Source organism: Protopterus annectens, chromosome 4.part0 (genome assembly GCF_019279795.1).
Source record: "Protopterus annectens isolate FY-2018-M chromosome 4.part0, PAN1.0, whole genome shotgun sequence".
NCBI classification, from domain to species: Eukaryota; Metazoa; Chordata; order Ceratodontiformes; family Protopteridae; genus Protopterus; species Protopterus annectens.
Window position 1 is genome coordinate 245,315,543 of NC_056733.1, and position 25,768 is coordinate 245,341,310.

The 25,768-nt window shown below is 41.4% G+C and overlaps 1 protein-coding gene across 1 annotated transcript in view; it reads left to right on the forward strand.

Moving 5' to 3' along the window:
- Nucleotides 1-22,269: 22,269 nt before the first annotated feature.
- LOC122799284 (cytosolic arginine sensor for mTORC1 subunit 1-like) overlaps nt 22,270-25,768 on the forward strand; it is a 467,271-nt gene continuing 463,772 nt past the window's right edge. Inside the window, exon 1 of the mRNA XM_044068241.1 lies at nt 22,270-22,464. Within this exon, the coding sequence (XP_043924176.1) occupies nt 22,352-22,464 (113 nt within the window). The 5' untranslated portion in view covers nt 22,270-22,351. The remainder of the gene's footprint in view (nt 22,465-25,768) is intronic.

Genomic DNA, 25,768 nt, shown 5'->3' on the forward strand with positions numbered 1-25,768 from the left:
CCTATACATTTCAGGTGTTAGCTTAAAACATTCTAACAAATGTCTTTTTACAGCAGTATAATCAAAACAGTCAGTGTCATGCATTTTTGCTAAAGAAGTTGCAGCTTTACTGTGGAGTAAGGAGGATCAGGAACCGTACCGAGAGCCTTTGGTCAACTTCATACTATTTACATACCCGCTCAAACATATGAATGAAGCTATCAAAATTATCCCACTCTTTAAACTGTGGAAGAAATGTACTGACCTTTTGTGCTTCTGGGGTCTGGTTACTCCCTTCCCCATTACCTCCATGACTCTGGTGAAGAGTCAGCATTTCACTCTCATGCCTCCTCTGCTATTCATTTTCTTCAGCTTCTAGGCTCCTCATTCTCTTGGCTGCTTCTAGTTCCATACTCCTGGCCTCCAACTCAAGTCTCTTTAGCTCCAGCTGGATTTTTAAGTCCACTGCAGAAAGGTTGAGCTGTCCATTCTCCAAGGATATTGTATCTCCACTGTCAGTCTGATTGTCCTCCAGGCTGCTGCTTTCTGATGCAGCTGTAACCACTGCTGCAATCAGGTCTACTTTAGTCAGGTTTCCATGCACCAGTCCCCTAGCCTGGCACATCTCCGCCAGCTGGCTCCTTGTCAGCTTTCCATACTTTTCTGCTGACATGCTGCCTGCTCACCCTGACTAACACTAAGCTAACAATAGAAATAAAACAATTGTGGTCTGAACTCTGAGTATACACTGCATGGCTGTTTTAGAGTAGAAAACACTTTTAGAGATCACTGTGCATAAGCTACAGGAATTCACACTACCCTATACCACTACAAGCCAATTAGTATGTGAAGTAGATCCCACCATTGCCAAACACGTGTGACGACCGTGACCTGGCCCAGCAATCAAGGAGCCTCAATCCTCACCACTAATACCAGGGAGGTTGTTTCATAGAAGAGAAAAGGATAACTAATACACACAGTAAAGCACAATTTCCCTTAAGTGTCAGTCTGGGGCTGGTTGCTCCCTTGCTCACCAGGTCCCCAATAAGACTCCCCACTGGCACACCTATAGGGTCCAGGTCTCAGCCTAACTGGGCAAGCTAAAACCTCCAGTACCCTCTCTGTCCAACCAGTGCTTCATGCCCCTGCCAAGTAGCTGACACAACACACACACACACACACACACACACACACACACACACACACACACACACACACACACACACACACACACACACACACACACTTTGAGATAAGTATTTATACAACTTCACAGATACTCCTGGGAAAGGTTGACACAGATTCTCCAGCTGTGCCCCCTTACCCAGACTATATGGTAGTAATTACTGCCACAAACCAGTTAATAATATCAGCTACTAAAAGACCCTTAAAAGGGTGTCCAATTATTACTGTGCAATATTAATATTCAATGGTAATGTGACTATACAGTCTAAGGTTTATCTGAGTGGCCTATTACAATAAACTCTATATAAATATGCAATGTACTCTAGAGCTTATCTCTACACAAACCAGCCACAGGTAGAAGGTTTTAAAATATTTAATAATAAATAATTAAAGCACAAGACAAAATTACTACACCACAGAGATATCTAAGAGTTATGAGATAATACAGAAACTTAAAATAATATTGTAGGAAAGATCTGATTATACAGAAAAATACTTAATCTAACTTTCTAATCTTTAGCTAATCTTAAGAGAAAACATAGTGCTACAATCCTACTTACATACATAAAGAGCATAAGCAGTGCTGGGTTAGATGTCCAAAGTCAAATTGCTTTTAGTCTCTTGTGAGAAATAGTATTTAAACATTACTAACAAACATGTTTGCTGGGTCCCTCCCCAAATTACATCATTTTGACACTTAGGTTTTCCCAGGCAAATAAACTGCATTATTTAGCAATCTAACACCTACACAGAAACTTACAACAATAGAAGACATTTCACATGAATATGCTAGCAGAAACCAGAGCAATAAAGCACCTTCCACATCTAAATTCTATTCATAAACTTTAGCCTTAAAACAATGGGCATGAAATCTTCATCCAGCCGCCCTGGGGCCGAATTCTAACATGAAAGGGTACAACATGCTTCACTCAGCCAGTAGAGTGCAATGTTGTCATATATTTTGCAGTTCCACATTTCACAGTATTCTTTACACTCAAGAAACATGCCTGTATTTTACATTTATTATCAAGAAAACATGCCTGTATTTTACATTTATTTATATAGTTGATAGAATTATATATCAAATTCTATATGACTAGGTTGGCAGCCTTCGCCCATCTCTCCCCAATCGTCACACTTACCATTGCCTTTTGTTCTGTGATATGGCTGGAAATGCGCTCCACGTATTAGTCCATTTACCTAGTTTAAGAAGTTGTTGTGTCTTTCGGATTTTCCCGGTTAAGGGTCGCCACAGTGGAACTCCGGTCCACTAATGATTGGCAGTAGATTTTTACATGCTGAGTTGCCAGCCCTGATGCACAACCTTCAATGAAGGTACGCCCATTCATGCATGTCTCCACACAGAAGATGCTTTAGCTGAGAATCGAACAGGACAACGTCTTACTGTGAGGCGACAACGCTACCACAGCACCACCACCGCAGTTATTACCTAGTTTAACAAGTAATTAACTAAAAATAAACTTTCAGAAATAGTTGTAAGTGGGGTAGTGTGTGAGCAATGACATTTCTAAGGAGAAAGCTGAGAATATAAGGAAGCCCTACAGTTTTGTATGGTTTTATAAAATCAGATAGACTGTTGAAAGGTATGAGAATTAACTGGTTAAGGAAATCCAATGATTCAGAACAAGTACAGATGATGACTGTAAGAAGCCCATGAAGGAAGAAATGGGTAATATGAAAAGAGAAAGGATAACAGAGGTTAGTTTTTCATGTTCTTTTTGCACCCCTCCCCACTCCTCCCACAGCAAGCACAGCACCACTGAATGATTTTTCCAGAAGTTCATGGTATTTCAGGGCACCGGGCATGGAAGCTGAAAGCTGCGGACTGTGATGAGTCAGAAGATTTTACCAGGTTTCATGTTTCAAAATGAAAGTGGTTTTTAGTGTCATAGTCTGCTCCTTGCTGACTTTCTCAACTCCAAGAGAAGCTGGAATGTGCAGAATACTTAACTTACAAAGATATCTTTGTTGTTTATTTTATTTAGTTTTTTTTTTTAAGTTTGTTAACCAAGGTGGAGCACTGATCCACCCAGACTATTTTCAGGCTCAACATGATGAAAATACAACCAAAGAAAAATCATTTTTAATCAATATCAATGCAACATTGATAATGTAAGCACAGATATAAATCAGGATAACATGTACCATAAATGAACACATTCACAAGTAGATGTAATACAAGACTTCATTCAGTAAGGATAGTACCTTTACATTACTATAACATCATGTAGCATGTTACTATAGAATAACAAAGAATTTACAGTATGTACTAGTGCTTAGCATGATGGGGTGGGAAAGAGAATGAGGCATGAATCAAGTAAGGGGAAGAAGGAAAATGACAGAAACCGAAAATACAGAAAAAAGTGTGTGCCTGTGTAGGGGTGGGGGTGGCATTAATTCTCAGGTTGCTCAGGTTCAGGCAGTACTATGGAAGTTTGTAAATATGTTTACTGGTAAACCAAAGTGTGCTCACCTGATAAAGCACCATTTAAACATGGGCCTCAGTGGTCCATCAAGCAGGCTCTTTATTGAGTACTTGTGTGAGTTAAGCAGACTGTGAGAGATGAATTACAGGTTATCTTGGATCTGTGGGTAATCCAGTAGTGCAGTAGTTTACTTCTGTTTTAACATGTTTCATTACAAAATATAAGCCAATAAATAAACATATTGTTTTATTTTTAATATGCAGTAATAGTGCATATTCCAGATACATAATCTGAATTAGTCTTAAATCCATGAACCCTGCATGGGGGGCATAGCTCTCAACCACTCAGGGACAAATCTCAACAGAATCAGGGACAAATCCAGAAATAATCAGGGACAATCAGGTACACTTTCAAAATGTTAGTACTATTAATTTGAAACATTGATAGAATAAGAGAACGTGAATTAATATACATTTTCTGCAGTAAAAAAGTCTATAACGCTAATTATTGTCATTATTTATTAAGTGTAATTCACTACCTTTTCTCTAAAACTCATCAGTTTTAGGAGGGATTTTTGCAACTTAATTTGCACTGTGCTGTATTTATACGCTTGCCTATTATTTATAGCGGTGCTGTATTGTTTCTGTCTCTTGTTGTCTCCACTGTGTTTTTTTCTCAGGGTAGCTCAAGCTAGTTTCAGGGAGGGGTTTGTTGAGCCAGCCCACATCCTAGCTGTTAGTCATTGCCTGAGGTGTATTTCATTGCTGTAATTCAAATACAGACCGCATTTCTGTGAATTGCTGGAAAGCTGATAGATTTGCTGTGAGCTGCAGAATTGGAATCTATTCCAAACTGATAAGTACACTTTTTGCAACTTAATTTGCACTGTGCTGTAATTATACACGTGCCTATTATTTATAGTGGTGCGGTATTGTTTTTGTCTCTTGTTGTCTCCACTGTGTTTTTTTCTCAGGGTAGCTCAAGCTAGTTTCAGGGAGGGGGTTGTTGAGCCAGCCCACATCCTAGCTGTTAGTCATTGCCTGAGGTGTATCTCATTGCTGTAATTCCAATACAGACTGCCTTTCTGTGAACTTCTGGAAATCTGATAGATTTGCTGTGAGCTGCAGAATTGGAATCTATTCCAAACTGATAAGTACACTTTTTGCAACTTAATTTGCACTGTGCTGTATGTATACACTTGCCTATTATTTATAGTGGTGCTGTATTGTTTCTGTCTCTTGTTGTCTCCACTGTGTTTCTTCCACCCACCCTCCCTGTTCTTGTCTTGATGTTAATCTTGGTGGCTTTGAAACTGCCCGCCCCTCTTGTACGTTTGTGTTTGGATACTCCTTCTGGGCCTGTCTCATTTGTTCACTCAACTGAGTGCAGTGAGATCATATTCTGATTTCAGACACTCCTACAGTGTACAAAGAGAAGGACAACCCCTGTAGCCTCTTAATCCTGCTGTGTTCCCTCCCTCAAAAAAAAAAAAAAAATATATATATATATATATATATATATATATATATATATATATATATATGTTCAGCTGCTCTTACTGTGACTGTCTTAGTTGCTGTTCTGCTATGCTATCTGTTCAGTTGTTCTTACTCTGCACTTATTACTGCTTGTTAGTAGCCTTCTAATTTAATGCCTTCTGCACTTGTTTTTTAGTCATTTGTTAATTTAATTGCATTTAATTAAACTGTATTTGCCGTAATATTTATACACGTATGCTAGCCTGCACTGCATTTGAATTGTATTTACTGCTGTTTTAGCTGCTTTTCTGTAAAAAAAATCCTAGCTTGTTTCCTGCCTTTCCTTTAACTTGTCTAGTCCAGATACAGACTTGCTGTATCCAGGACTGTTTGTAAACTCCTGAGCCCCCCAAGCCTTTCTATGTTGGTGGAAAGCCTTCTAGCTTATCAGTGGGAGTGGTAAGGACAAGGTAGCCTATCTACCACAGGAGGAGAGGTTTCTGGCTCAGAAATTATAGTTTATTGGCTGTTTGGGAAGCTCTTCCATCTCTTTCAACCTTCTGATTCAAAAGTCTGTGTTTGTGCTTGTTTCCTGCCTTTCCTGTAACTAGTCTAGTCCAGGTACAGATTTGCTGTATTCAGGACTCTTTGTAAGCTTCTGAGGCCTCTCAAGCCTTTCTGTGTTGGAGGGAAGCCTTCTAGCTTATCAGTGGGAGTGGTAAGCATCAGGTAGCCTATCTACCATGGGAAGAGTGGGTTTTGGCCCATATATTGTAGTTTATTAGCCGTTTAGGCAGTTTTCCATCTCTTTCAACTTGCTGGCTTAAAAGCCTGCATTTGTGCTTGTTCCCCACCTTTCCTGTAACTAGTCTAGTCCAGGTACAGATTTGCTGTATCCAGGACTCTTTTTAAACTTCTGAGCCTCCCAAGCCTTTTGGTGTTGGAGGGAAGCCTTCTAGCTTATCAGTGGGATTGGTAAACATTAGGTAGCCTATCTACCACAAGAGGAGTGGTTCCTGGCCCAGAAATTGTAGCTACCGGCTGTTTGGGCAGTTTTTTCCCATCTCTTTCAACTTTCTGGTTTAAAAGCTGCAATTGCGCTATTTCCCACCTTTCCTGTTACTAGCCTAGTCCAGATACAGAGTTGCTGTATGCAGGATTGTTGGTAAGCTTTTGAGCCCCGCAAGCCTTTCTGTGTTGGAGGGAAGCCTTCTTGCTTATCAGTGGGAGTGGTAAGCATTAGGTAGCCTATCTACCACAAGAGGAGTGGTTCTGGCCCAGAAATTGTAGTTTATTGGCTGTTTGGGCAGTTATTTCCATCTCTCTCAACTTTCTGTTTTTAAAGCCCGTGCTTGCGCTTGATCCCCACCTTTCCCATAACTAGTCTAGTCCAGGTACAGATTTGCTGTATCCAGGACAGATTGAAAGCTTCTGAACCCCCAAGCCTTTGTGTTGGAGTGCAGCCTTCTAGCTTATCAGTGGGAGTGGTAAGTACTAGGTAGCCTGTCTACCACAAGAGGAGTGGTTCTTGGCCCAGGAATTGTAGTTTATTGATCATTCGGGAAGTTGTCCATCTCTTTCAACTTTCTGGTTTAAAAGACCACATCTGCGCTTGTTTCCCATCTTTCCTGTAACTAACCTACTGGAAAGCACTAGAAAGCCTTAAACTGATACAAGCCTTCTAGCTTAAAAGAGAGACTTTGGAGTGATTGAGTATCAGTTTTCTGTATTTTCTTGCTGTACTTAAGTGTTTTCCACCTAAACGCTGATTTTTCCAGCACTTATTGTGATTTAAAAGCTTGTTTTTTCACATATTGTACTTATTTGACTGCCTGCACTTTTAAAAAGTTGATTTTTGTTTAAATAAATTGTTTAACTGTTGTAGGCTACACACTAAAGTGTGATAGCCTTTTCTGATCGCTCGTAGTTGTTTAAAGCTGTAAGTGTACTTTTTACTGTTTTTGCCTTATCTTTTCAAAAAAAAAACAAATCAAAAAAAAAATTCTTGTTTCCCACCTTTCTAAGCTAATATAGTCCAGTTTTCAGGCTAGTGCTGAATTCAGGGCTGTGTTACAAGTTTCTGAGTTGCCCATACCTTACTTGGATAGAGGGAAGTTTCTCTGTTCACCTGTGAGAGAGGGGAACTTTGAGCAGCCATCTGTCCCTGGAGGAGTGGTTCCAGCCCAGATGTTAGTAGTTTAAAAACTGCGTTTGCACGGTTTTGTGCACCAGGCAGCACCGGTTGGCTAGGGTTAAATTATTCCCGGCTCCACTAAGTCTCCTCTTCAGTTTTTCACTTGAAACTAGTCTAACTCTCAACCTAAGCACTTACAAATCATCCTACAGTCCAGCACTTGCTCAAACCTAATAGCAAGCACTAATATACCCCGACACTTGACTGCCCAGCAGGGCAAGGCTCTTTATCCAGCCCTCACCAACCAAGCAACTAAGCAACTAAGCAACTCACCCTACTATTCAGGCATGACCAAAGGGCAACTTCAGGTGTACTCTCCAGTCCAGCTGGTGAATCTGGGTATCCTGAGGCAATGTTACAACTGTCTCATATACACAGACAGCCCTCTCCCTCCTACCACAAAACACTAACATATGCCAGAGATGCAATTATACAGCCAAACTGGAGGCTAAGGTCTCTCCACACAAGACTGGAACAGACAGTCATAAGGAGAAGGTTAACACTTACGCCACACCTCCAGCCTCACATAGACCTACTAAACCAGCACTGGCAAGAAATATACATAAATACACTAAATCATACTCAGAGGCTCTAAATAAAAACCTGCAAAAGCATCAGAGAGCTCCAAAGCAGACACCCACAAAACCTGCACCTCCTGTCACAAACCAGACAACACATAAAACACAAAATCAATGTGCTTCACAATCACAGCCCTTAAGGCGAAATAACATACCTAACACACTAGTAATAGGTGACTCAATAGTCAGGCACACTGACGCCCCACTCACTAGGCTGGACAAGGAGAAGGTTACTTTTAGCTGCTTATCGGGAGCCAGAATCTGCCACATAACACAAGCACTCAGATCACTCCAGAACAAGTACAAATATGACTTTGTTATTGTTCATGTTGGTGTGAATGACCTGAGACGTACCTCCCTGGACTACATGAAAAGAGACATGGAAGAGCTCTCTGATCATGTAGCCTAGGCGGGTATGACCCTGACCCTGAGAAGCATACTGCCCTCACCAAGAATGATACCTCATTATAAAGAAAAAATGATCAATTTCAACAATTGGCTAAGCATCTGGTGTCATTCAAAGAGGATCCAGTGTCTGTCAGCCTGGGATGACATGCTCGACAAGCTGCGTTGCTTCGCAAGGGATGGCTTGCACCTGTCACCCCTTGGCTTTCAAATACTGGCCAAGGCTCTTGCTACCCCCATAGTGCCTTTTTTAGGCAAGACTCAAAATTCAAACCCACCACCATAAACAGCACAAGTAAAAAAATGAGGGTTATGCTACTCAATGCCAGGAGTTTAAATCTCAAAATGCATGCGCTCGAAGCACTCCTAAGTATGGAGAACGTCAACATCTGTGCAGTAACTGAAACCTGGTTCAAGGCTCCAGAGAGCACTCCAGTACTACTGGGCTACAACTCATACCACACATTTTGGCCACAGAACATGGACCGAAAAACAAAAGGAGGGGGTGTATCCATATTCATCAAGGATACCGACACCTCCAGGTTAGTGGCGCAGCATGATACCTCTGAGATCATCCATGTGCAACTAACATCAGGCAAATCTGCAATGCAAATTGTGGCCTGCTACAGATCACCCTCCATGACTCAGGACCACCACTCCACCTTTCTGGAGACACTGAAAAACATGAAGGTCCTACCAAACACCCTGATATTGTGCGATTTCAATTACCCTACCATTAACTGGGAAAATTACTTGAGTACAAACTGCCTGGCTCAGCGCTTCCTGGAATTTATCAACTCAAATTCCCTGGATCAGCTGGTAAACTCCCCTACCAGAAGCCACAACATACTGGACCTGGTCATCACCAACATGGGCGACAGGTGTTCCATACCAGAGGTCAATCCGTCACTGGTTATATCAGACCATAAACTAATCACCCTGGATGTCCACACCCCACCACCACCCCCAACCAAGGAAACCACAGTGAAAAACTTTTCTAAAGCAAACTTCACCTTACTTAAGGAAGAGGTGGTAAGTTTCACAGCCCCCACGCTAAAGGATAACACTGCCAAGATGCAGAATCCTTCACAATTGCACTCTATGAGCAACTGCAAGGATGCATGGATCATGCCATCCCTAGCAAAACCAAGACTCACTCTCCTAAGAGAAGGAAACCAGTCTGGTGGACCCCTGCCATAAACAGGTTATACAACAGAAGGAGGAAACTAGTTAAAAAAAAGCAAATCCCAAGAAGGAAAGACATCCCTGATCAATATCAGTAAGAAACTAAGGTCCCTCATAAAATCATCCAAGGCTAACTTCGAAAGAAAAATAGCCAAGGATTTTGAAAGATAACCACAAAGCCTTCTTTAGCTATGTCAAGAATCTAAGTGGCAATTCGCAGATATGCTCTGAGCTAGTGCAGAATAGCACAAAATGTACTGAACCTACTGATATTGCCAACATCCTGGCAGATAGATTCAGTGCAAACTTCACCTCCCTCTCACCTTCAAAAGGGCCCACAACAATACCAGAAAAGTGTAGTGTCCCGGAAATCACAGAAGCACAGGTGAAAACAGCCCTTTCAAAAACCAAAAACACAGCATCAATGGGGCCAGATGGTGTCCCAGGCTACGTGCCCATAGAATGGCGCACAGCAACAGTTATTCTGCACCACAAAGGAGGGGCCACAACTCACCCTGGTAACTATCGCCCCATAAGCCTGACTAGCCTGGTCTGCAAGGCTATGGAGCGCATCATCATGGAACTCATTAACAAAGACATTGGGAACCTCCAAACACTTGAACCAACCCAGTTCGGCTTTGTTAAGGGCAGATCATGCCTACTAAACCTGGTTGACTTCTTCGAGACAGTCACCAAGGCCATAGACGAGGGAAAGGTGGTTCACACAGCCTACCTTGATCTCGCCAAGGCATTCGACACCATTCCTCACTGGGGTATTATAGAAAAACTCACCAGCCTGAACATAAACCCCTACATCACAAGATGTGTTGCCAACTGGCTTACAGACAGAACTCACATGGTAAGAATAGCGGGCTCCAGGTCTGACTCTAAACCAGTCACAAGTGGTGTCCCACAAGGCTTGGTTCTGGAACCCCTACTGTTCGGCATATATTTCTCAGACATACAGGCAAACACATGAGGACTATGGCTAACCAAGTTCACCAATGACTGCAAACTGGGAACCATAATTGACTGTCTGGCTGACACGGACATCCTTCAAATAGGCCTTACTGAGACAGACACCTGGTTTCAAAGTCATGGCCTCAAGCTAAATGCCAAAAAATGCATAGTCATCCCGTGTGGGAAAAACAAAGCACCCATGAATTACCACATAGGCGGCAGCCTCCTTAATACAGAAAAGGTAATAAGAGATCTGGGGACCCAGGTAGATAGTAATCTCTCCTTGATAATCATATTGCCAAAATAGTTAGGAAATCCTTCTATGTGGCCCATCTAATTACCAAGGGGTTCGCATCTAGAAATAAAGAGGTTATAGTGCTCCTCTACTCTTCACTCATCAGACCCATCATAGAGTACAATGTCCCATTTGGGATGTACCTCACAAAACACTTCCAACAGCTGGAAAGACCACAAAAGCACCTCACCAAGAGGATTACTGGCCTCAAACATATGTCCTATGCAGCCCGACTGAAAAAAACTCAGTGGCATATCGCTTACTCAGAGGTAATCTCTGCCTGACTTACAAAGCCATGTCCAACTCAGAATTGATGGACATGCTCCACCTAAAGAAATCAAAGTCACTGCGAGCCATGAGCTCTAGTGAGTTAAACCTCACCACAACAATAAATAGAACATGCTGGAGGGATAGATTCCTGTCACAGAGACTCCCCATGCTTTGGAATAAACTTCCTAACTACATTAGGCAGAGCCCCTCACTAACACTCTTCAAGAGAAGCCTTGACGAGTGGATGGGTAACAGAAAATACACCCCTGGGATCACTTCATTGGCTCTGCTTGACAGAGGCTCAGTTAATTAATCAATGGGGTGGCAAAAACCGACACACTCTGGCTAGTCTTATAAATGCCCTCAGGCAGATAGCCTAGTACCTATCTATGAACCTATGAACCTAAGAGATAAAATTTCAGTCAAAATCAGAGACAGATGAGAGATATGGTGGGGGGTTGGTGGAGTGGAGTCAGCTGAGAGGCCCTAGCAATATGGATGAAACTGTGTCTAGCAATTGCTAAGGCCAGTCTGCAAAAGTGGAACAGATACTGACAGCAACAATTTCATCTAATAAGCTCATAGGATGTTTAAAAATATGTTAATTTACACTTATAATATTCTTTTGTTGAATTAATAAAATTCAATATTATTTGCCATATATTAGTCGGAAAATTTCTTAGGAATGAATATGTGACAGACAGACCCTTTCTATGTGGAACATGGACTTTAAGGCTCAAAATGAGAAATGTTCCTCGTAATGAGGTACACTTCAGAGGTATACACTTTGGGACATAGCTCTCAAAAATCAGGGACAAATCTCAACAGAATTAGGGACAAACCCACAAATAATTGGGGCACTTTTAAAATAATAATACTATAAACTTGAGACATTAACTGAAAAACAGAATGTGAATTACTATACATTTTCTGAAGTAAAAGAAGTCTAGAACTTGTGTGATGATAGGAGCTACTGCCAGCCATGCCAGGAGAAATAGGGCAGTGGATTTGTAACACATGCCAGCACAGCTAGCTGGAATTTTGTAAATAAGTATATGTTGTTTGTATATCAAACTGATTTGTACAGATGTTTGTGCTGAAAATGTATTTGTGAGGTTTGCTTGTATTAAAATGTATCAACAGTGTGCCCTACTGGAAGGAAAAGAGATGTACATGCATTATTGTAACTGTTTAAATGTATACATTGTAACAGCATATACTGGAAGTGAAGAGGTTAATCTTAATTCACCTGACTTTGCAAAATATATCTGAAATTAAATTACTTTATGGATTTAGCCATAAAGATGTTATCCCACAGTTTTTAATGGAGCCAGAGAAGCAATGCATGGGCTAGAGAATAGTTGGTAGCTCCTGTTGGAAAAGTGAAATGGTTTTATTGTTTTATGACTTCCAGCAGCTGCACCACATCTGAGCAAAGCTCTGTCTATTTGAATGGTAACACATAAGTGCTAAAACCCTGGTAGCTTCTAGTGATGGGGGACAGTGTGGGAAACAGAGTCAAATGACCAAATGTGTGATGTCATTCTGTACACCTTTAATATTAAAGGAGACTGAAGTCTCACTAGCATTCTGTATTCTGTTCTGGATCTGACAACAAGGACCATTCACCCATCTTGCCTTGCTATATTCAGTAAGCAGGAACAGTAATTATTTTAGTCAATCAGGAATAGACAGTGAGATTAGCTAAATACTGTTTTTCTATAATTGTGTGAAACTTTCCATTGATATTATTTTTAATATGCCCTGTGTCTGAAACTCTGGTGTTTACTGTAAATATATATTTGATATGTTCATGTTATTTTATTATTTATTATTAAATATATTTAAACTTTTCATTGTGGCTGGTTCTTTTTAGAAAATATTTAAGCTTTGAGAGTAATTGCATATATTTATTTGGTGACAGCTCTGGCTACTACTGAAGCCTTGCTGTTTGGTCAACATTACCATTTGTATTAATATTGCTTTCACTCAGTATAATTGGGTACCCTTGTAAGAGCCTTAAAGTAGCTGGCAGGGGTTCTGGTGGCAGTGATAACTACCTTATAGTCTGGGCAGAAGGGTATAGCAGGTGAATCTCTGCCAGCCTTTCCCGGGTGTGTGTGTGTGTGTGTGTGTGTGTGTGTGTGTGTGTGTGTGTGTGTGTGTGTGTGTGTGTGTGTGTGTGTGTTTGTGCAAATCAAATCTCAAAGAGTCTGTGTGTCAACTGCTTGGAGCAGGGACACAAAGCACTGGTTTCATAGAGAGGGTATGGGAGGACTTAGCCTGAAACCCCAGCTAAGAAAAACTAAACTCTAAGCTGTGCCAGTGGGGAGTCTTACTTGGGGTCAGGACAGATATAGAGGGAACAGCCCCCAGACTGAGCATGGTCCCTGTGTGCTCTTAAGGGAAATCGTGCTTGATGTAGAGAGGTTTGCATCTAGAAATACTGACTGTATCCATTTGTATTCCAAATGAATGTCCCTGTCCAGTATCAGTGGTGAGGATTCAGGCCCCTTACATACCTCTCAACCATACCAAATTCATCAGTATTTACCAGTTTTGAGGTCCAAATAATGGGGTGCCATGAATTCCTGAGTGGCCCCTTTAATTCACTTTTTTTTTAATTTTTTTTGAAGTTGTTGTTCATGTCATCACGTACAGGGCATGCACGATTATGTCATCTTTTTGGAAGATACTGCCAGCCTGTTGGAACAGGGGTCAGACTGTCTCAAAGTTTGTTTGTTTTTTTTTACGTACATTCGTAGTCAGATTTGTATTACTACATTGATTGAAATTCATTTGCAGCAGCCAGCAGCAGCAGCAAAGCACATAGCAAGTGGAACGGAGGAGCTGTAAAGCTGTTTTCTTTTAATATTTAATAACGTAAGTAAAGTTGAGTTAACTATTTAAACTTCTGACTGCGTTCTGCTTCTGGCAGTGACAGCCAAGCCAAGAAGAAGCAAGTGCTACAAGTTCAAGTTGTGCATTGCAGTCAGGAGTCCAGGACTGGTCCACCCAGAGTCTGCTGCCTGCAACTCCAGGAATCCCATCCCAGAACCCAAAGAACCAGACCCAGACCCAGGATCAGGAGGGACAGGAACAGTACAGCAGACAAGATGAGAAAATTTCTCTCTGGCGGCTTGACTTCCTCCGGCTCATCCAGGTAAGAATAATAAAAAAAATTAAAAAAAACAGAATGGACATTGTCTCAATCCTTTAGTTTAAATAGTATTGCAGCCGAGAGCTGCAAATGAGGGGACGGAGTATTGCAGGAATAAGCAGAGACACAGGAGTGGGTAGGAAGGTTGGTGGATTGTAGGATAAGGGGAGATGGGAGTAAATTACAGGAAGGCTATCTGCTTCACAATTTCAAAGAAACTGAAAATAACTAAGAGGAGACTAGAGAGACTGCAGGTGTAAAGTGCATAAATAAGAGTATATTGTATGTTAATTAGCATGTGGATTTGTGTGTATGTTAATATTTTCTGCATTCCTGCTGTACGTAAATAGTCAAGGTGTATACATTAGTTCTATGAAATCTGATGTTGTAATGAATAAGGTGAATGACTTTGTGCATGCATTTTAGTGTAGGTGGATTGTATTTATTTATCAGCCTATTAGATGTGCTTTGTTTACCTGGATTCCTCACATACTGTGTTTTGCTGAGTTTTAGTCAAAGGATTTAGGGCTTTTCCAGACTGAGTTTTATGATCCTGAAGTTTGAGACAAATTTAGAATTAAAAGCTTCTTAATAGAGTTGTGATGTCAAATTATTTATTTAGAGTGGGGGAACATATTTAAATATATGTGTGTAACTTTTTAAAATATTTATTAAGCAGATAATCAAAAAGGGCACACGTTACATTTTTCAGGACTTGGTTGGAGTTGCACAGTGTTAAAATTGAAGCAGTAAGAAATCAGAGCTAAGCTAAACCATACAATTTATAGCATTAATCTTCTGTGTACAGTTGTCAGCTATTGAAGGACTTTAGACTAATGATAGGAACATGTACATTTTGACGACTAAGTAAGCTTGGATATTAGATGCTCAACAGAATGTATTTTAATTACTTACAGCTGAGTACCTGGTTAGCCTGATAGTGTTTCTGCTGCAAAAGGGCTGTTTTCAATAAGTAAAGCTGTATCTAATGATAAATCACTTATGTGATAATGATGAGAATAATAACCATTCATAACAGGATGATGATTAATAATAATACAAATGTGTAATGAAATATTAAGCAATACAGAGATGACACCTGTAGCTGGTTTTCTTAGATGGTCATGTTTCACATTTTGTCTGTTCTTCAGTTTGTGTTTAAATGTAGGTATCCCACAATTCCATCAGTGTGGGTGGGATTAGATAATGTATGCAAATTTTATGTTAATCAGAGTACAGACTTTTGGCCAGTTTCACCTATTTTCCATGGGCCTTTGTCCAGATTTTTTGATTCCAGGTTGAGGGGTATGTTATTGGCCCAGCATGGGGATGTCACAACTCGACTGTCATTTATGTAAAAAATAATTAAAAAAAGAACAGAACAAGTACAGGAATCTGTCTAGTACCAACCTCACCACCACAAGTGTTGAGAAAAAAGAAAGAAAGAAAGTAGTGGTCTTACAACTTCGTTAATGAGCTCAATCATAATAATTTGCCATGGCATCGGTTACTGAGGATCGCTTGTTTGTGAGAAATGCAGACTTGCTGCTTTTGGAACACTACCTGGGTAGGGTTTAACGATTTTTGGAAAGTATTGTGAGTGAGCTCATCAAAGAAGTTTAAGACCACTAATCTCTCTTTCTCTCTCTTTTATAAGTTCATAGGTAGGTACTAAGCTATCTGCCCAAGGGCATTTATAAGCCTAGCCAGAGTGTGTCGGCTTTCGCCTCCCCATTGATTAATTAACTGATCCTCTGTCAAGCAGAGCCAATGAAGTGATCCCAGGGGTGTATTTTCTGTTACCCATCCACTCGTCAAGGTTTCTCTTGAAGAGCGCTAGTGAGGGGCTCTGCCTAATGTAATTTGGAATTTTGTTCCAAAGCATGGGGAGTCTCTGTGACAGGAATCTATCCCTCCAGCATGTTTTATTTATTGTTGTGGTGAGGTTTAGCTCACTAGGGTGCGTGGCAAGCAGTCACTTGGATTTATTTAGGTGGAGCATGTCCATTAATTCTGAGTTGGACATGGCTTTGTAAGTCAGACAGAGATCACCTCTGAGTAAGCGATATGCCACTGAGTACAGCCGGGGTTTTTTCAGTCGGGCTGCATAGGACATATGTTTGAGGCCAGTATTCCTCTTGGTGAGGTACTTTTGTTGTCTCTCCAACTGTTGGAAGTGTCTTGTGAGGTACATCCCAAATGGGGCATTGTACTCTATGATGGGTCTGATGAGTGATGAGTAGAGGGGCACTATAACCTCTTTATTTCTAGATGTGAACCCTTTAGTAATTAGATGGGCCACATAGAAGGATTTCCTAACTACTTTGGCAATATGATTGTCAAAGGAGAGATTACTATCTACCTGCATCCCCAGATCTCTTATTACCTCTTTTATATTAAGGGGGCTGCCACCTATGTGGTAATTCGTGGGTGTTTTGTTTTTCCCAAACGGGATGACTATGCATTTTTTGGTATTTAGCTTGAGGCCATGACTTTGACACCAGGTGTCCATCTCAGTAAAGCCCTTTTGGAGGATGTCCGTGTCAGTTGGAGAGCCAATTATGGCTCCCAGTTTGCAGTCATCGGTGAACTTGGTTAGCCATGGTTCTCCTGTGTTTGCCTGTACGTCTGAGAAGTATATGCCAAACAGTAGGGGTCCCAGGACCGAGCCTTGCGGGATACCACTGGTGACTGGTTTAGAGTCGGACCTGGAGCCCGCTATTCTTACCGTGTGTGTTCTCTCTGTAAGCCAGTTGGCAACCCATCTTGTGATGCAGGGGTTTATGCTCAGGCTGGTGAGTTTTTCTGTAATACCCGAGTGGGGAATGGTGTTGAAAGCCTTGGCGGGGTCAAGGTAGGCTGTGTGAACAACCTTTCCCTCATCTATGGCCTTGGTGACTGTCTCGAAGAAGTCAACCAGGTTTAGTAGGCATGATCTGCCCTTAACAAAGCCAAACTGGGTCGGGTCAAGTGTTTGGAGGTTCCCAATGTTTTTGTTAATGAGTTCCATGATGATGATGATGATGCGCTCCATAGCCTTGCAGACCAGGCTAGTCAGGCTTATGGGGCGATAGTTATCAGGGTCAGTTGTGGCCCCTCCTTTGTGGAGTGGAATAACCGTTTCTGTGCGCCATTGTATGGGCACGTAGCCTGTGGAGAGGCTGAGGTTGAACAGTGTGTTTAGGTGAGGGGTTAGTCCATTCTGTATTTCATGCAAGACGCAGCCTGGGACACCATCTTGCCTTATTGACGCTGTGTTTTTGGCTTTTGAAAGGGCTATTTTCACCTGTGCATCTGTGATTTCCGGGACATTACACTTTTCCGATATTATTGTGGGCCCTTTTGGAGGTGGGGTGGTGAAGTTTGCACTGAATCTATCTGCCAGGATGTTGGCAATATCAGTAGGTTCAGTGTATTTTGTGCTTAGTTTATGGTCTGATCTAACCAGTGACGGGTTGACCTCCGGTTTGGAACACCTGTCGCCCATGTTTGTGATGACCAGGTCCAATATGTTTTCACCTCTTGTAGGGGAGTTTACCAGCTGATCCAGGGCATTTGAGTTGATGAACTCCAGAAAGCGCTGGGCCTGGGAGTTTGTACTCGAGTAGTTTTCCCAGTTAATGGTAGGGTAATTGAAATCGCCCAATATCAGGGTGTTCGGTAGGACCTTCATGTTTTCCAGTGTCTCCAGAAAGGTGCAGTGGTGGTCCTGGGTCATGGAGGGTGATCTGTAGCAGGCCACAATTTGCATTGCAGATTTTCCCGATGTTAGTTGCACGTGGATGATCTCAGAGGTATCATGCTGCGCCACTAACCTGGAGGTGTAGGTATCCTTAATGAATATAGATACACCCCGTCCTTTTGTGTTTCGGTCCATGTTCTGTGGCCAAAACGTGTGGTACGAGTTGTAGCCTGGTAGTGCTGGGGTGCTGTCTGGAGCCTTGAACCAGGTTTTAGTTACTGCCCAGATGTCGACGTTCTCCATACTGAGGAGTGCTTCGAACACGTGCATTTTTAGATTTAAACTCCTGACGTTGAGTAGCATAACCCTCAGTTTTTTGTTAATTGTGCTGTTTACGGAGGTGGGTTTGACTTTTTAGCCTTGCCTAAAAAAGGCACTATGGGGGCAGCAAGAGCCTTGGCCAGTATTTGAAAGCCTAGTGCTGACAGGTGCAAGCCATCTCTTGTGAAGCAACGCGGCTTGTCGAGTATGTCGTCCCAGACTGACAGACACTGGATCCTCTTTGAATGACACCAGAAGCTTAGCCAATTGTTGAAATTGATAATTTTTTCTTTATACTGAGGTATCATTCTTGGTGAGGGCATGATGCTACTCAGGGTCAGGGTCATACCAGCCTGGGCTACATGATCAGAGAGCTCTTCCATGTCTCTTTTCATGTAGTGCAGGGAGGTATGTCTCAGGTCATTCACACCAACATGCACAATGGCAGAGTCATATTTGTACTTGTTCTGAAGTTACCTGAGTGCTTGTGTTATGTGGTGGATTCTGGCTCCCGACAGGCAGCTAACAGTAACCTTCTACTTGTCCAGCCTAGTGAGTGGGACATCAGTGTGCCTGACTATAGAGTCACCTATTAGTAGTGTGTTAGGTATGTTATTTTGCCTTAAGGACTGTGATTGTGCGGCACACTGGTTTTGTGTTTTATGTGTTGTCTGGTTTGTGATGGGAGGTGCAGGTTGTTTGGGTGCCTGCTTTGGAGGTCTCTGATGCTTTTGCAGGTTTTTATTTAGAGCCTCTGAGTGTGATGTTGTGTATTTATGTGTATTTTTTGCCAGTGCTGGTTTAGTAGGTCTATGTGTGACTGGAGGTGTGGTGCAAGTGTTAACCTTCTCCTCTTGACTGTCTGTTCCAGTCTTGGATGGAGACAGCTTAGCCCCCAGTTTGGCTGTATAATTGCATCTCTGGCATATGTTAGTGTTTTGTGGTAGGAGGAGAGGGTATTCTGTGTACATGAGGCAGTTGTAACATTGCCTTAGGATACCCAGATTCACGAGCTGCAGTGGAGAGTACATATGAAATTGCCCTTTGGTCATACCTGAATAGTAGGGTGAGCTGCTTAGTGGCTTGGTTTGTGAGTGGTGAATAAAGAGTCTTGCCCTGCTGGGCAATCAAGTGTCAGGGTATATTAGTGCTTGCTATTAGGTCTGAGTAAGTGCTGGGCTGTAGGATGCTTTTTGAGTGCTTAGGTTGAGAATTAGACTAGTTTCAAGGGAAAAACTGAAGCGGAGACTTAGTGGAGCCAGTAATAATTTAACCCTAGCTAACCGGCACTGCCCGGCGCACAAAACCATGCAAATGTGGTTTTTATTGCAGGGAAATGAAAGAGATAGAAATTAGCCCAAAATGGCCAATAAACTACTAACTTCTGGGTGGAACCACTCCTCCAGGGACAGATAGGCTGCTCAAAGTTCCCCTCTCTCACAGGTGAACAGAGAAACTTCCTTCAATCCAAGTAAGGTATGGACAACTCAGAAACTTGTAACACAGCCCTGAATTCAGCTCTAGCCCAAAAACTGGACTATACTAGCTTAGAAAGGTGGGAAACAATGAATTTTTTTTTTGCTTTTTTTGTTTTGTTTTTTTTTTTGAAAAGATAAGGCAAAAACAGTAAATAAATACACTTAAAACAGCTTTAAACGACTACAAATGATCAGAAAAGGCTATCGCACTTTAGTGTGTAGCCTACAACATTTAAACAAATTATTTAAACAAAAAATGACTTTTTAAAAGTGCAGGCAGTCAAATAAGTACAATATGTGAAAAAACAAGCTTTTGAATCACAATAAATGCTGGAAAAAATCAGCGTTTAGGCGGAAAACAGTTAAGTACAGCAAGAAAGTACAGAAAACAAACTGAACAAAAAGTAAAAAAAACTGATACTTAATCACTCCAAAGTCTCTCTTTTAAGCTAGCAGGCTTGTATCAGTTTAAGGCTTTCTAGTGCTTCCCAGTAGGTTAGTTACAGGAAAGATGGGAAACAAGATTTGGTCTTTTAAACCAGAAAGTTGAAAGAGATGGACAAACTGTCCAAATTGTCAATAAACTACAATTTCTGGGCCAAGAACCACTCCTCTTGTGGTAGACAGGCTAACTAGTGCTTACCACTCCCACTGATAAGCTAGACGGCTTTCCTCCAACAGAGAAAGGCTTGTGGGGCTCAGAAGCTTATCAACAGTCCTGGATACAGCAGCTCTGTATCTGGACTAGGCTAGTTACAGGAAAGGTTGGAAACAAGCGCAAGTGCGGCTTTTAAACCAGAAAGTTGAAAGAGATGGAAAAAAAACTGCCCAAATGGCCAATAGCTACAATTTCTGGGCCATAAACCACTCCTCTTGTGGTAGATAGCCTACCTAATGCTTACCACTCCCACTGATAAGCTAGAAGGCTTCCCTCCAACACAGAAAGGCTTGGGGGGCTCAGAAGCTTACTAACAATCCTGGATACAACAACTCTGTAACTGGACTAGGCTAGTTATAGGAAAGGTGGGAAACAGGCGCAAGTGCAGTTTTCAAACCAGAAAGTTGAAAGAGATGGAAAAAAAACTACTCAGACAGCCAATAGCTACAATTTCTGGACCACGGACCACTCCTCTTGTGGTAGATAGGCTACCTAATGTTTACCACTCCCACTGATAAGTTAGAAGGCTTCCCTCCAACACGGAAAGGCTTGGGGGCTCAGACGCTTACAAAGAGTCCTGGATACAGCAAATCTGTACCTGGACTAGACTAGTAACAGGAAAGGCAGGAAACAAGCTCAAACACAGGCTTATAAATCAGAAGGTTGAAAGAGATGGAAAAGCTTCCCAAACGGTCAATAAACTATAATTTCTGGGCCAGAAACCACTCCTCCCGTGGTAGATAGGTTACCTAGTGCTTACCACTCCCACTGATAAGCTAGAAGGCTTCTCTCCAACACAGAGGGGCTTGGGGGGGCTCAGAAGCTTACCAACAGTCCTGGATACATCAAATATGTACCTGAACTACACTAGTTACAAGAATGGCGGGGACCAAACGCAAACATAGACTTTTAAACCAGAAAGTAGAAAGAGATGGAAAAACTGCCCAAATGGCCAATGAACTACAATTTCTGGGCCAAAACCCACTCTTCCAGTGGTAGATAGGCTACCTAGTGCTTACCACTCTCACTGATAAGCTAGAAGGCTTCTCTCCAACACAGAAAGGCTTGGGGGGCTCAGAAGCTTACCAACAGTCCTGGATACAGCAAGTCTGTATCTGGACTAGACTAGTTACAGGAAAGGCAGGAAACAAGCTTAGAATTTTTTTTTACAGAAAAGCAGCTAAAACAGCAGTAAATACAATTCAAATTGCAGTGCAGGCTAGCACACTTGAGTGTGTAGCAATATTACGGCAAATACAGTTTAAATAAATGCAGTTAAATTAACAAATTACTAAAAAAACAAGTGCAGAATGCAGTAAATTAGAAGGCTACTAACAAGCAGTAATAAGTGCAGAGTAAGAGTGACTGAACAGGTAACAGCAAGCAGAACAGCAGTTAAGACAGTTACAGTAAGAGCAGATGAATAAAATATGTATATATATATATATATTTTTTTTTTTGAGAGAGGGAACAGAGCAGGACAGTTGAGAGATATTCATACCTCTCAACCTCTTAGAGCAAAAAATCTGGACAAAGCCTAAAATGATGGGTGGACAGATTTTAAATATTGCTCTTATAAAGTTGATAGAATAATAGGTTTTGCATTAGCATGAATTTTCTGAAAGATTTGGAGTCTTGAATGTTTGTCATTATTTAATGACTTCAGTCCTCAGCTATTTGCCAGAAAAGTACAAATTTTAGGAGGAATACACCAAAAATATGAGACAAAGATCTGGACATTCTGCGAAGATCTGCACAGTTAAGATGTATGGCTTTGGTGTTAGGAACGGTACTTTATGGTTAAATATGAGTACGTAACAGTTCGCTTTTTTTAATTGTGTATCTAGTACTTCTTTTTTTAATTGTGTATCTAGTACTTTAATATCCCAGGGGTTGATGCTGATGCAATCGAAGAGGCGTGGACTTACTAATACTGAAGGCGGATCTCAAAGTGGAACGACCTATCAGAGAAGAGGCGGTGCCTTATGCTGGCAATCCCTTCTTTAAGTCCCATGTAACAGCAGCAGATAGGAGGGACTAGTGGGATTGTTGTTGAGGGTGAGCGTTTTTACCACTATGGAGTTGCACATCTTGGAGCATAGGTTGAAAGTTACAAGCATTGCGAAGCCTGGGTTGCATTACTACACGCATTCGCTGATTAAACTGGCTTTCTTACGTGACCGTAGCAGGTAAGGTTCTGTGCAGGTAGTAGCCCACCTACCTGTGTACACGGGGATCTGTGGGTAGCTGACGCCGTTTATTACATTCGTCTCACTGGTTTTATTATGGCCACAGACTGGGCTCTTGCTTCAAGTTCTCTGAGCTCTTGAACAGGTTTGGCTCAGTCCAGTTTAGAGTGGAGTGAAAAACTTTCTGTAAAGTGGGAGAACGAGACAAACGCAAAAGTATGTGCAAATGGTTTTAAAATTAAATATACTTGATGTTTTGCCGAGTCTTTCTTGAAATGCGTCAGTTTTTCGAAATCTTAAGTAATGGAGATAATGATTAATGCTAGTTAATTTGAAATTACTGTTTAGAAAACGTTGTTTAGTGTGCGTGTTCTTGTTTAAATGATTTTATTTATGTAGTGAAAACATTATGAATGTCTTTGTTTTGGGACCAGTGTGGTACTGCTGTCCATTTTTTGCAGCAGTAGGGGGTTGAGAAATGTTTTAACTTTAGCTTGGTGTAGTGGTTTTACATCACTTACTGTATTAGGTAGGTGTTTTTTTTTTTTTTTTTTTTTTTTTTGTGACGTTATCCTTTTTGGTGAGGGTTTTGTGCTTTTGAGATCTTGGAAATCTATTCTTTCTGGAGCCTTACATTCTTAGTAAGGCCACCCTTGTTAAATTAATCTAACAGATGTCAGCAAAATGGCAAACTAGAATGCCTTACTCCGGTTTATTTAAAGAATCTGATTGCATCAGAACAGGGACCATATCTGGACTGGTGTTCACCAGTAGGTCCCTCTTGCAAGTTTACCTACATAACTTTTGCCGTCTGAGCCCAGTCATGCTATGTGGAACCACCATCTGAGCTCATTATTTGCAAGGGGAGAGATGGGATCATTGTTGAATGCCAGTCAAGAGAAGCATGAGCAGGACAGATTACGTGACTGCAAGATATAGTTAATTATACCCATACCCAAGCATTGGTCATAGAATCAGCATTATGTGCGAAGGGCCTCTGGTTAGGGTTGCCACCTTTTCATATGCCCAAAGTGGGACATTTTTTGTAGAAACGTCAGATTTTGCAAGGCAAAACATACCCGCAGCCAGTATAAAGGACAGAAATTCACTTTTTTGCCAGAATAAAAGTTTATTCTTGTAGCATTTGAGTTGCTTATTCTGTTTATTATAATATTTAGGTGTTTCAGATACAAAATAACTGTTTTATGCAACTATTAAAGAAAAAATAGGAAATATTTTTGTCCTAAAATCTCAGACATTTGCCATTTTTTAAATTTTTTTGCAGGACACAACTGCCCAAAGAGGCACTGTCCCTCGCAGAGTGGGGCAGGTGGTAACCCTACCTCTGGTAGAGGTAGGGATAATGAGTTTGTTACCATATTTACCAGAAAATATGAAATCCACAAGCTGCAGAAGTGATTTTTTTTTTTTGAGTATACGTTGGGGTATTTAGCTTTTTTGGGAGGATTGTGGGTGTAGTGCCATTAGGGTATATTTTCTGCCTGTGACTACAAGCTGCAGAAGTGATTTTTTTTTGAGTATACGTTGGGGTGTTTAGCTTTTTTGGGAGGATTGTGGGTGTAGTGCCATTAGGGTATATTTTCTGCCTGTGATTATGTGGGAAATGCTGAGGAAGATCGGAACCTGAGTGATTATTGTCAAACCTGGGTGTTAGTCATGGGTTGTATGTAAAAGATTTTCAAAAGTGTGGTTAATGGTAGAAAACATTGTTTACTATTTCTTTGTAGCTCTGTTACCAGGTTTGAGGCTGTACATTGTGGACATTGCTTAATCAGTGGTATTTGGAAGGTGATGGTGACCTAGTGGGCTGTTATGTTAGGACATACTAGAAAGTGTAGGGATAGGCAGTCTTGATAGTGGTCTTCTTTCCTTGATGTATATGCTATACAGATAAAGATTCACACGGGCTATATGCAGATACAAGTTAGGGTTACTATAGTCTAGATTACTGTGCATCTGTGAAGTGTTCCTGGGTAATGGCTTACATGTACTACACACCTGAGACATGCATGTGCTGTCAGGAGCATACTTTATGCTGTTTTATTGTGCACCATTCATTTAAAATGGTGACCCATCCATTATGGTAGGTATAAGTATGTGCATGCTGTCTTTTATGTGCTCACTTGCTTTATTGCAACAGCAGCCTGCACTGTTTGCTATTCAGCTGTCACATTTCCATCATGAATCACCGGCCATCTTGTTTTAAATGATACTCCCGGTGATGACTTCATCTGTTAATGCTCCGTAGAGAGTGTTTGCCTGGTTGGTAAAGAGAAGATTTTGCTGTTACTCTTACCTATACATTTTAGGGAGTGTCTGCTGGGATCCTTTGTTTTCTATGTTGGCTGCCTGTTTCAGCCTGGATGGATCTCTAACCTTGAATGTTGACATTTCCCAAATAGGTGAATATCACTGATTTGTAAGACAACTTAACGTTACTACCTTTGCAAACTATAGCAGTGGAAATCAGATGAGCAGGAATTCTCAAAATTGTACAACCTTTTTGGCATCGATACTTGTGTTTAAGTTGTAATTGTAAGCCTTTTTCCAGTCATTAAGAGCAGTTGTTTTCTACATTTAAAAGAATTCCTCGAATATATATTGGGATGCACTAGTTGAGCCATTTGGGGCTATGGCTTTGTCCTGTGCTTCTTGCTTGTCTGTATATGATGCAACTGCTGCATACTGTGTGGGTTAATGCGTGACTCTCTTGAGGCTTTGGGTACCATGTCAGGCTTCTAACGTCTCCCACTTACATGTGGGACTGTGGTTTAGTTGTGAGGCACTAGGCATACTTCCATACTTCTGTTATCTTTTGTATACATATGTGAATGAAGTCTGTTCTGCTGTCTGTATCTCCTCTCCATTTATGTCAAGGCTGAATTGTCTTTTAGTATAGGCAGGGTGAGATGCTATCCATATTGACTGCCAAAGAAGGCAGCTAAGATTTTCAGGCTGTTGGATTATTTAACAACTTAATTGTACTAAAGGTATTTGACAAATAACACATGCTAAACTTGTGTTACCCTGATGCAACTAATGATGTTGATTAGTGGGCCACTTGTATGTCAGCTGCTGGAGGTTCCTGCCCAGTGGCTGTGGTTATTGATAGGGGTAGGAGGGTTCTGACCTGTCTCATGCAGATAGACCTGTTAATCTCACCTGCTGCATCCCTGCATCAGTACAGCAGGAATTGGGGGGGGGGGGGGGTGAGGTAGTGGATTGTGTAGTGGCACATTTTCTGGAGCACATAGCAGATGTGCTTGACTGGTAGACCCTGCTG